We start from the raw sequence: 14,061 nt of genomic DNA, 5'->3' as shown, positions 1-14,061 counted from the left end.
ACCCATGCGCATCAAGTAATACAATAACGCCTGCGCGTTATAGTATTCCCAATACCCGTGAGCATTAATGCATTCAACTGCGAATGCATTTCATTACCCATGCATAATTAGGCATATTAACACGCATGCACCTCCCTGCATATTTAGCGCATACGTATTTTGTAATTAAACGCGCATGCGTAATTTTATAAATTAGACACATTCGCATTAGTACAAAATTTTACAAATACATTTCAAATTCACAATTTGCCTTATGGCAACGATAAAAGCAAAAGAGAAAAATTATAGACTAACGTTCATAAAAAAAATTTATTGATCAGTGAATTGTTCATTCACTTTATTTTGTTACATATTAATTGAGAAAGAATCATTTTATAATAACGTAGGACATTGTTTTAAAAAAGAACATAAGCTAAAAATGAAATAGAAAAATATAAGTAAGAAAAAAAAATCTTGAAAAAACGTAAAATAAATAAAAAATTAAACTCACCTGAATTCACAATCGTCTCCACACTCTCCGCTGATGTTCCGTATAAATTCCCCTTGTACTCGCCGTGCTCTATAAACTTCCCTTCAGCAATATTCTGTTCCATTTTCTCCCGCGCCACAAACACATAGTCTTTACCGTTCTGTTCACTCGGTTTCTGAGCTCTGGTTGTGTCTGATACATAGAATAGACGGAATTCAAACAAAGGTTCAACATAATAGAAGAGCTTGGGGGTGGAAACTTAACAAAAACACGACCGAACCAAATGAGAACCGAACTGAAAATGAGCCCTGAGAAATTCGGCCGCCTTATATAGGGCCACCAAACTGCGTAATAAGGCATTCGCGCTTGCGCTAGATTTTTCATAACGGCGGGGGAGAATGTTCTAGAACAGGTGCGCTACAAGGGTCTTCGGGGGTGATGGGTGAGGGGTAGTATCGATTTTCACCATAAGACTCGCCCAATGTCAAGGCTCTATATGCATAGAATCTATAAACCTATGAGGGCTATAAATCATTTCCTTTGTTTTCAACAGCTTATAAATTATAATAAAACGTCATAGATTTCTAAATCGCGAGCGAATTAATATTTTTGGGTAAAATATCACTATAAAGTACACTTTAGAATTGACTTTAAGGATATTTTGACTGTTTTTGTAGTAGTTTTTTTTAATTCCCTCAAGTTAAATTCAACTTGTGTCAGTGACACATAAATAATCATAATATAACATACAGAATTTCCATGAAATCTAAATAAAATCTTTATTTAAAAAATATTAATAAAAAAAGATGATTTAATTAGTAATATAATCATTATTATCATTTCATAACAATATAAGCCTAGAATAATTATGGGACCTAAATGCTACTTCGTGAAACAGGGGATACGCCCAAAGCTTTCTGGAAATTTCCAGACTGAAATCAATAACTGCATATAGCCTTCTCTTTTGCAACCGTTAGGTCCCAACCATCCCAGTTTTATAACCTGAATGCAACAGACATGCGCAGTACAAATCTCCCAGGTAAAGCTCTCGAAGGACGCCATGTTCCTATACGTATATAGAAACATAGTATACTCTATAAAGTATAAATACGTTTTGAAATATATTACATGAACATAAAAAGACGCAAAAGTATACCCACACACAACTGATAGATTTTAATTATTAATGATTGCTTGATCACATAGTCTATAATATGAATATGTATTTAATGTGTGAAAACAAAAAAACCGATAGTAAAAGAAATAAAAATTAATTCGATGAACTTGTAGACACGTTTAATGAGCCCCGAAATAAATAAGGGTGAGGGTGGGGCAAGTTACAAGGTAAGACAAATGACACAAGGTCAATACCGATCCGACCCAAGTTCAAGTTGAAGAGCCTTTCTGTTGTGATAGGGCGGACATGCTTCTGCTAATGTTATATTAATTACATTTAATCTAATATTTGCTTTTGTAACGTACAATTTAACATAAATATCAAAGTCTAGAACTTATCAATTAGATCATTTGTATGAATTAAATATATTGTGATTTCCATTCTTTGTTTTATAAACAACATATAAATAAATTAAATATTGTAAAAAAACCTTGTAATAGTTCAGGTTCTATACGTCGCATAACATGTATAAAAAAGTGACACGCCCGACGCTTTCCAGAAAGTCCTTTAGCATTAATCAATAAATGCATGTTGCTCTCCCATTTTATCACAGGCAAAATCTAGCAGCTGTCTAGCTTTCAGAACGCCCACGAATAATGCATGCGCAATACGAAGGTACCGGATGAAGCTACGCTTTGTAATTGCATTTATAAATTAATTTTATTATAAAAAAAAATAGAAATAATTCACGAATGAAATGATTATGACTTTATTTATTAAAAGTTATAAATGTGATGAATTATTATTTGACGATGTAACCGGTGGGTGGAAGACAAAGGAAAACTACATAATATATTATCTAACTTTATACATCTATTTGCATATCTATAAAATTAAGAAAAGTTTAAAGAAAAATAATTTTTATTTTAATATATTAAAATTCTGTAAATTATTTTATGAAGTAAAAATCTGTCATAGCTTATATGTTTTATTTTATTATGCCTAACATCGAATTTGACATATATATGTATGTTTCATTAGGGCTACGATTGGATTATTCAATTAATTTGTAACTAAAACAAGATAAAGAGAAAATTTAAAGCGATTTTGTTATTTTAAATATCTCTATTTGTCTCATGAAATGTATGTATATATATATATATATATATATATATATATATATATATATATATACCAATATACATCTATTATTACAATATACTTAAAACGATTCAAACTTTCGTTTTAATTAATATTTCCCATACCTTATCTGGTTTTCTTTAAAACAAATATAAGAAAGAAACATGAAAATATTGATGCTAAATATTTTTTTAAAACTAGCGTCTCTCAGCGTTATAGGTATTCGTTGTTAGCAAAACCTAAACGTACTTGCATTGTACCATTTTATAACCTTTATTTGTTGCAATAGATGAGTTGTAATAATATTAATTATAATACCTGCAACCTTAACTGATAAAATTATCAGCATCACAGGTTCTATTACGACAGAGAAGAACATTTTTTTTTTAAACAAGTACTTAGCTAAGGTCGGTTATGCTGAAAATACTGCTATATACATATGTTTTAAGTTTAAAATGTAAACATACAAGTAAATATAGTGACTATTTATATATTCTTTGGTATTCTAGAAGTTTCCAGAACCGAATCAATAATGCATACGTTTGTACAAAATATTCTTTCTCTCTTGCTCCCTTTACACTGTCTAGGACGCCTACACTCAGGAGCATGCGCAAATAGATGTTCTACGCAGTAGATGTTCTACGCAGTAGATGTTCTACGCAGTACATTTTACACCTACACATTATACAGGTCAATGTTTATATTTAGAAGAACCTTCTCAATTAATTATCTTCGTTGGCTAAAATGTACAATTTCAAGAAAACATAATATCAGCCTGAACTTTTATTTTTTATTTATAGTATTGAAATTATTTTATTTTATTCGGTAATTAATCGTTATACTTAACATTTAGTAGTAAGTTATATCTCGGATAGATTAATTTAAAATATATTTCTTTAGAATCCTTTCTAACTTTGTAACCACTAGTTTGAAACAAAGGAAGACACGTGTATAACCAAGCGTTGAAATTTGTATTTATCAATAACAGTAATTAAAATAGTATCAATTAAAGTATGTTATAAAAAAAATATTTCATTGATGTTTTTTAGTGGAAATAAAGGAACTACCAAACAAAGGAATTTATTTTAACAAAAATGGTAATTTATAACATCATGTACTATTTAAAATTTTGGTCACAAATATTCCATTACTAAAAGGAAACAACTTATACGAGTTATAATTACTGAATAATATGCATTTCACCTCAATATTATAGAGTAAGTCTATATAACAAGGGCTCCTTTTCTTTGAAGTATTTACAAATTTGATCACTTGATAAGTATTATATATTCTTATAAACATATATTGAAATTAAAACAAAAAAAAATGTGAATTTATCAAAACAACAAGTATTAAGACGGTAAGTGCTCTAGAAACATAAGCAATATTTAAATTGTTATTTAATATAATACTTGAAGATTTTATGTTCCGTGTTTAAAAATGGCGACGGGCACGCGTAATAAATCCGAGGAGGTCCAGGGCTAAAATCAATAATTTTATATCTAGCTCTCTCTTTTATTATGTTAGCTCACTCTGATCGGGGTTTTCAGATCCCTAGGTCGCCTAGGTTCGAGATGCAACAGACATGCGCAAACAAGATTTCCAGTGAAATTCAGACAAAGACTTTTTTTTTGACACAAAAAATAACGAATATTAAGTAATTAGATAAAACAAAAGCTATGTATATTATTAAATATATACATAATATATTATATATATGTAATTATAAATTTGTGAAACGTGACAAAGTTTATCGTTATTAACAAAACACTTTTAATCACGTCGTTTATTTTCAGTATTCAGTATTCCTAATACAAGTTTGGGTCACACTATAAGCGAAGTGTTCCCCTTTTCTCATTCAACAACCTACCTTAATACAATAAAGTGACAAGGTTAATGCTTGAGCAACTGTTTACGTCACTAATACAGTGGAAAATTTGATAACCCATGCAGATAATTTCTAAAAATTATAGACAAACAACATTCGAAGAATAGTTAACTCTTTTCTTAGGAAATTCTATATTTTTTGAATATATAAAAGATATAGAAGCCGACATATATCTTTTAAAAGGTAAAAAATGTGGTGATGAAATTGTTTCTTTTAATTTTTTTCATTAACTGACGAATTACTTCGTCCCCAAAGGTAATAATCCGTAGTGATATTAATTTTTCATCAATAAAAGAATGCGAAAATCGTTTTATGTGTCGCTTCTTAGACGAAAATGGTGACAGAAGATACACAGATGTACTACATATAGGACCAAGCTTTCTGGAAATTTCAACGTCAGAATCGATAAGTGTGCATATTGCTTTCTCTTTTATTACCGGTAGTTTTCCAGCATCCCTTACACGCAGTTGATTTGTATGCAATGGGCATGCGCAATGTCGACTTTGAAACAAGGATGAATACAATTTTAATAATATTTTAAACGATAATGAGATATTTTCTTTTTATTATACATCAATTTTAGAGGTCCTTGCTCTTATTCCATTCTCTTTCAAAATAAATGAGATTCAGGTAGAGATTATAGCGTTAAGAGGACGACGTAAACAGGAGAATATCCACAAAACGAATGTTATGTATTTGTGCATCTGAAATTAAACTCATAAAAACTCTCAAACTTTAAGGACAGAAAATCATGAAAATTTTTATGTTGTCTTTTGTCTGACTAAATATTTATTTTCTAACTCTTGTCTTTTGACTACTGTGAGTATATAAATAGTATAAATCTTATAATAAAATGTCAAACGAAACTTTTTGATTCCAAAATCCGATTTATTGTATTGTAATAGTATGAACTGTTTGTATGAAGATCAACAGATGAAACTAATTACCCTATATTCACTGTATATTCACCACAACGTTAAGATTAGAACTCAACAAAGGGATTAAAAATTATGAATCAAATTGTAAATAAGCTGAAGAACATATATTGTCATCTACACATTTGTAGCACTTTTTTAATTATCACGATAAAGACAGACTTATAATGCATTAAATTCAGGGGCATTAAAAATTAATAAAAAAATGTATAAACATAATATAAAATATCTTCGATCATTTATTAAAAATACATATATGTCAATGATGTAAATAAGTGGATACTGAATCATAATTCTAATCGTTAAGTAGAAATTAATTATGGTAAAAATTGAATGGAATATTCTGATAGCTAATGCATTTTGCATAAAAAAGCGCTATATTTTACTCCTAATAGCATAAAAAATGAACTGTATTTATTTTCATATATTTATGTATATTGATATAAAGGTAGTATGTACTGCCCTTGTGTTAAAATCGATATATGCACAATGTTGCTATCTCGTTTTATCATCGTCAAAATCTAGTAAGCTATCCAGCGTCCCAGGTCACCTACGATTTAAGCATGCGCACTAGGGTTGTCCCGAGCAAAGCGAGAAATACGACGCAATTTCATATAACATTTACATTATGATTCAATTATTTATTTTCATTACGCATTATTTGCATATTGTGTAATAACTTGTTGCAATACCGCCCATATATCTATGTACATCTTCCAGGATATGTTAATCTCAATGGCATTTTTTACTATAAAACACTATCCAAAAAAAGTATAATGTGGTGGAACATAATATTGAAATTTAAAATTCTTAGTATAAATTGAATTAACTATAATTGTCAAATTCAAACGAGGTTAACTATTTAGGAATATGAAATTAATAATAAATAAAGCAGTAAACAGAAAAAAAATCAATTGCCTAAATAAACGTGACAATACCACAAGTCATATATGCGATGTCAATAAAATCAACCATGAGCATTTTGCTGTCTTTTTTTTACGCCATATTAGGAAATAGTTTTAAGACTTGATGGCAAGTTAGAAATAATATTAGAGTTAAGAAAAAACCTTTCATCATCAGCCTACTGCAGCCCACTACTGAGCAAAGGCCTCTTCTGACATGGAAATGTTAGAGCATTAATCATTACGCTTGCTCAAGGCGGGTTGGCGATTTTAAACTTATAATTATTAGTCTAGGTTTCCTCATGATGTTTTGCTTCATCATCTGTCAGTGGTGTCTAAATGCTTTTAGAAAGTACATATGACTCGGAAAAATCACATTGATACTTGTTAGATTTCAAACCCGCACCCTCATGCACGAGAGACGGGCCTTTAACCCCTAGCCTATTAAGTCTGGATTAATTAATAAAAAACCTACAATTATTCTCCAATTTTTGATTCTTTCAGTGACATAGAAAGATTTTGTTATTATTATTTACAATTTTTTTTAAAGGATCACTATATCTGGTTGTGTAAATTAAATTGCCCAATAAGAAGTAATTTCGGCAATGAATCCAAAATAATGTTTTAAAACTTAATTGCGTAAATTTCAAGTACATTATACAACAGCGGGACCGGTGAGATGAAACGCGTAGGAGGCACATTAATCAATAAGTCCTAACAGTCATATTTCTTGCTCTGTCATACATCCTGGGGTCCCTGTCTAGTTCCCTAGGATACCTAACAAAACAGAGCATGCGCGTTTCTAGAATATTCGCGTAGAAAGGTGTGGACATGTGACCTTTCAATTCCCCCTTTTACCACCCTTCACCCTTCAGGCAGAACTCTCATTGCTCATGGCAACCAAATATATTATATAATAACGGTTTTATATAGGAAAAGCTATTGCTTAAACACAAGTCACCTTTAAAAATATATATTCACCTCAGCCATTAAATAGCGATTTGAATTCAAACTTAAATATATACCTAATATTTCTATTTTAGTTGTAAGGAGAATTATTTGTATAGCTTAATAACATTACTTATGCACAAAACTTTTGAACCAGCTGAAATACTTAGGTGTATAGTCATTATTCAGATCTTCTTATTCATCTATTTTAAATGAATATGGATACTATACGATACGATCATACGATCCGGGATTATCGTTAGGCGGTCAATGCATTTCTACGGTTACAGAAAATTCAGCATTTAAATTTATCGGTCGGAAGATTTTTAAACGTGGTCAACAAGGTAGATAGCCAACAGATCAGTAACGTTAAAAAAGCTTGTATCTACGATAATTATCTGACTTCACGTTTCAATTGGCCTTTCCTCGTCTATGATTATAATAAAACCCTTTTGACAAAGTTAGATGCAGGCGTCATAAATATGTTGAAGTTGTGGCTCGGGCTCGGCTTAACGGCTTTAACAGCTGATTCATCAGCGTTATTCAGGGATCGCAACAGTTTTGGATGAGTCTAAAAAGGCCATCGGAGCTCCTTAAACACTTGAGAGTTACCAAGAGATATATCCTGGGGAAATCCCATGATGACGTCGTTACATAGCTCCCAAAAGAGAAAGATGCCCCAGAGCTAGAGTCAAGGCTTCAATTCCACAAGCAGTTTATGATAGGAGCACAAAAAAACAGAGTAGGGTTAGGATTAAGTAAGAAAGTCCAAGATACGGATATATTATGATTATGATTTTAGAGAATGAAACTAATTAAAATACATATAATTAATTATACCTGCTCTAGGATTGTTTGTATTAATAATGTTAAAAATTAATCAGTTTTGTTTGGCATTATCATTATAAAAAAATATAACGTCGTTTTAAATTTATTGATGAAGTATAATTGTTTGGATTTTAACATTAATAAAACACTGCTTTCGAACATTTGATTACTTATATTCCAAAAAATTAAACAAGTGCGACTCGGACTCGCCCATGAAGGGTTCCGTAGCAGCAACTAGGTGACATCATATAAAAGTTATTGTAGTGCGTTGTAACTTTGACCGATGTTTTATAAAAAAAAATAAGTTGATTTTACACAGTGTTTGTATGAACGACAAAGTAGTATATGCGTTTTTTGAAAATGTATTATTTTTTAAAAACTAATAATGATATCTCGTTCAAACCAATTTTCTCGTTTACACCAAGAAATATATATTTTTTAGTTTTCTCACTCTTATTTTAAACGTTAGAGGGAGGGGGGAGACATAAATTTTTCCACTTTGGAAGCGTCTATCTTTGAAACAATTAATTTTGACGAAAAATGGTTTAAGGAACCTTAATGTTTTTTTACAGCCCTATCCATAGACACCCATCATGTATAGGTTATCTGAAAAAAAAATATTTTTAATCAGTTCCATGTATGGAGTGCCCATAATTTTTAAATTTATTATTTTTTTTTCAAAATTCGAATAGCGGTTACCAGAATTCATCAACCTACAAAGTTTCAACTATGTAGGCCCAATAATTTCGGAAATAAATGGCTGCGAAAAACGGACGGACGGACGGACAGACAGACATGACGAATCTGTAAAGATTCCGTTTTTCGCCATTTGGCTACGGAACCCTAAAAAGGTATATAATGTTGGGACGAATCAAGAAATAAGTTTTTAAATTGCAATTGATTATGATATTTGTTTTTTGCAAAGTATCACGTGATTCGTGATTCGAATATTTTATATTGTTACCAAAACCAAGCCCAGATCTTATAATTTCAAATAAGTGATCATGTGTTATACTTTCAGCAAAGATGAAAAGTCCATTCGAAGTCCATATATTTTTCTAGGATTTAGAATAACTGACACCTGAAGCAAAATCTAACTCTAGAGATATTAAAATAAGTGATCAACCTACGCCCCGGGTCGTGCTAGAAAATCAATACTGCATCCTTCATCTAAGGGCGCACATGCGTTTTAGCCGTTTCCCGGGCAAAGGTTATATAGAAACTTACTTTACATTTATGTTTTATAATACGCCATATCAGTACAAAATATCCACAGACGAATTTTTTACTTGATCCCACTTAGCGTAATAATTTATATGGGGTCGACTAAAATTAGGAAGAACTGCGAAAAGTAGATAAAATCTTGCTATTATTGCAAGCAAAAACAAATATTTCAAAAAAACCCTAGTATTATAAGTTGCTTGATTGCTAGAAAAATTCTTACCTTCATTTTCATATACGTTTTTATCAACTACAAGAATTATTATAATTCAAGTAATCGGAATATAGCCCCTGACAATATCGATTACGTTTACTAAACAAAAGCTATACAAAAAAGGTACAGCTATATTGTAGTATTTTTTTACTTCTTTAAATTTTATTTTAAAAATATTAGTATCGCACTATACAGCTAAAGTAAAAGGTTCATTTACTTTCGTTAATTTTGTTCAATACATGGAGAGAAGCCACCTTTAAAACAATATAAATAATTTGAAGATAAAAACCTAAAATAAAATAATTTTCTCAGTTATGCGCCGTTACCTCAACTTTTGGTAAATGTAATATAAGTCGCGAGGAGTTAGTTTTAAAAAGGATTTGATTTTCTAGCTACTGTTAAATTTTACTAAATAAGAAAAACACGAATGAACTCATCTTTAATTACTTTTTTTGCTTCAATATTTAGTGGTTGTGACAAACTGCTTTAGTTTTAGCTTGTTATTTAACGTTTCTTAGAATAATCAGTCTTGTTCAGTCTCGACAAAATTATTAATGGATAGACATACACCCACGTAACCATTTAAAGCTTTTATTTTAACCTTTTATTGTACTAAAACTCAAGTTGATATATACCTACATTTAACTTAATAATCAAAATGTATGTATAAATGGGATGTTGGAACTGCTAGGCATTTGAAAGTGCGACTCGGACTCGCCCATGAAGGGTTCCGTAGCAGCAAGTAAATGACATAATATAAAAGTTATTATAGTGCGTTGTAACTTTGATCGATGTTTTATAAAAAAAATAAGTTGATTTTACATAGTGTTTGTATGAACGACAAAGTTGTATATGCGTTTTTTGAAAATGTATTATTTTTTAAAAACTAATAATGATATCTCGTTCAAACCAAAAAATATATATTTTTTAGTTTTCTCACTCTTTTATTTTAAATGTTAGAGGGGGGGAGACATAAATTTTTATACTTTGGAAGCGTCTATCTTTGAAACAATTAATTTTGACGAAAAATGGTTTAAGGAACCTTAATGTTTTTTTACAGCCCTATCCATAGACACCCATCATGTATAGGTTATCTGAAAAAAAAATATTTTTAATCAGTTCCATGTATGGAGTGCCCATAATTTTTAAATTTATTATTTTTTTTTCAAAATTCGAATAGCTGTTACCAGAATACATCAACCCACAAAGTTTCAACAATGTAGGCCCAATAGTTTCGGAAATAAATGGCTGCGAAAAACGGACGGACGGACGGACAGACAGACATGACGATTCTGTAAAGATTCCGGTTTTTGCCATTTGGCTACGGAACCCTAAAATATAATGTTGGGATGAATCAAGAAATAAGTTTTTAAATTGCAATTGATTATGATATTTGTTTTTTGCAAAGTATCACGTGATTCGTGATTCGAATATTTTATATTGTTACCAAAACCAAGCCCAGATCTTATAATTTCAAATTAGTGATCCTGTGTTATACTTTCAGCAAAGATGGAAAATCCATTCGAAGTCCATATATTTTTCTAGGATTTAGAATAACTGATACCTGAAGCAAAATCTAACTCTAGAGATATTAAAATAAGTTATCAACCCAAGCCCCCGGGTCGAGCTGGAAAATCAATACTGCATCCTTCATCTAAGGGCGCACATGCGTTTTAGCCGTTTCCCGGGCAAAGGTTATATAGAAACTTACTTTACTTTTATGTTTTATAATACGCCATATCAGTACAAAATATCCACAGACGAATTTTTTACTTGATCCTACTTAGCGTAATAATTTATATGGGGTCGACTAGAATTAGGAAGAACTGCGAAAAGTAGAAAAAATCTTGCTATTATTGCAATCAAAAACAAATATTTAAAAAAACCCTAGTATTATAAGTTGCGTGATTGCTAGAAAAATTCTTACCTTCATTTTCATATACGTTTTTGTCAACTACAAGATTTATTATAATTCAAGTAATCGGAATATAGCCCCTGACAATATCGATTACATTTACTAAACAAAAGCTATACAAAAAAAAGTACAGCTATGTTGTAGTATTTTTTTACTTCTTTCAATTTTATTTTAAAAATATTAGTATCGCACTATACAGCTAAAGTAAAAGGTTCATTTACTTTCGTTAATTTTGTTCAATACATGGAGAGAAGCCACCTTTAAAACAATATAAATAATTTGAAGATAAAAACCTAAAATAAAATAATTTTCTCAGTTATGCGCCGTTACCTCAACTTTTGGTAAATGTAATATAAGTCGCGAGGAGTTAGTTTTAAAAAGGATTTGATTTTCTAGCTACTGTTAAATTTTACTAAATAAGAAAAACACGAATGAACTCATCTTTAATTACTTTTTTTGCTTCAATATTTAGTGGTTGTGACAAACTGCTTTAGTTTTAGCTTGTTATTTAACGTTTCTTAGAATAATCAGTCTTGTTCAGTCTCGACAAAATTATTAATGGATAGACATACACCCACGTAACCATTTAAAGCTTTTATTTTAACCTTTTATTGTACTAAAACTCATGTTGATATATACCTACATTTAACTTAATAATTAAAATGTATGAAGATAAACTTAGCTTTGGTAAGCACTCTACTCGATCTCATAAACTGTTGTTTCTTCTCTTTTTGCTAGAAAAAGTTGAAAGTTATAATTTAAAAACCAGACAAACCAGATCACTTATTTTATTTCTTAGTTCATAAGTAAAAGGTCAATATTAAAAATATATATAACAAAAATGAAGAAAAATATCATTTAAAAAATATATAAAGTTCAATATTTATAAATAAAAATATTTTATAACGGATTTCTCATAGTAAACAAGATACTATTAAATTCAAAAGGAGGAACAAAGGAAGCTTGTCGGAATGACCTCTGATCAATGGTATATTGAAGACTTTTATTCGGCAAGACGAGAATGATAAATATAAGATCCACGTAATAAGTTTAGAAATGCAGAACGAGTGGTTAGACATAGGAGATTTTTGCATCCCATTAGCACTTAAATGGCGCACCTTAATCCATGATTGGTCGCCCGCATTGCTAAAATTCTCAATGCGTTCCAAATGACTCTGCGAGATCAGAGTAATTTGGTAAGATGGGGTAAAAGTACCGAAAAGACTTGCTATATCTGTGGGAAGGCAGTTGGAACTGCTAGGCATTTGTTAGTTCCGTAGCAGCAAGTAAATGACATAATATAAAAGTTATTATAGTGCGTTGTAACTTTGATCGATGTTTTATAAAAAAAATAAGTTGAATTTACATAGTGTTTGTATGAACGACAAAGTTGTATATGCGTTTTTTGAAAATGTATTATTTTTTAAAAACTAATAATGATATCTCGTTCAAACCAAAAAATATATATTTTTTAGTTTTCTCACTCTTTTATTTTAAATGTTAGAGGGGGGGAGACATAAATTTTTCCACTTTGGAAGCGTCTATCTTTGAAACAATTAATTTTGACGAAAAATGGTTTAAGGAACCTTAATGTTTTTTTATAGCCCTATCCATAGACACCCATCATGTATAGGTTATCTGAAAAAAAAATTTTTTTAATCAGTTCCATGTATGGAGTGCCCATAATTTTTAAATTTATTAATTTTTTTCAAAATTCGAATAGCGGTTACCAGAATACATCAACCCACAAAGTTTCAACAATGTAGGCCCAATAGTTTCGGAAATAAATGGCTGCGAAAAACGGACGGACGGACGGACAGACAGACATGACGAATCTGTAAAGATTCCGGTTTTTGCCATTTGGCTACGGAACCCTAAAATATAATGTTGGGACGAATCAAGAAATAAGTTTTTAAATTGCAATTGATTATGATATTTGTTTTTTGCAAAGTATCACGTGATTTGTGATTCGAATATTTTATATTGTTACCAAAACCAAGCCCAAATCTTATAATTTCAAATTAGTGATCCTGTGTTATACTTTCAGCAAAGATGGAAAATCCATTCGAAGTCCATATATTTTTCTAGGATTTAGAATAATTGATACCTGAAGCAAAATCTAACTCTAGAGATATTAAAATAAGTTATCAACCCAAGCCCCGGGTCGAGCTGGAAAATCAATACTGCATCCTTCATCTAAGGGCGCACATGCGTTTTAGCCGTTTCCCGGGCAAAGGTTATATAGAAACTTACTTTACATTTATGTTTTATAATACGCCATATCAGTACAAAATATCCACAGACGAATTTTTTACTTGATCCTACTTAGCGTAATAATTTATATGGGGTCGACTAGAATTAGGAAGAACTGCGAAAAGTAGAAAAAATCTTGCTATTATTGCAAGCAAAAACAAATATTAAAAAAAACCCTAGTATTATAAGTTGCTTGATTGCTAGAAAAATTCTTACCTTCATTTTCATATA

General features: G+C 30.5%; 1 protein-coding gene across 2 annotated transcripts in view; it reads right to left on the bottom strand.

Moving 5' to 3' along the window:
• LOC116777470 (MAGUK p55 subfamily member 7) overlaps positions 1 to 14,061 on the bottom strand; it is a 41,675-nt gene that overhangs the window by 7,529 nt on the left and 20,085 nt on the right. For both annotated transcript variants that reach the window (XM_061525986.1, XM_061525987.1), the window contains one exon: positions 491 to 661. In XM_061525986.1, the coding sequence (XP_061381970.1) occupies positions 491 to 661 (171 nt within the window). The remainder of the gene's footprint in view (positions 1 to 490; positions 662 to 14,061) is intronic.

The sequence above is a fragment of the Danaus plexippus genome, chromosome Z (genome assembly GCF_018135715.1).
Source record: "Danaus plexippus chromosome Z, MEX_DaPlex, whole genome shotgun sequence".
In the NCBI taxonomy this organism is placed as follows: domain Eukaryota; kingdom Metazoa; phylum Arthropoda; class Insecta; order Lepidoptera; family Nymphalidae; genus Danaus; species Danaus plexippus.
This window is presented reverse-complemented; position numbering and strand designations above follow the sequence as displayed.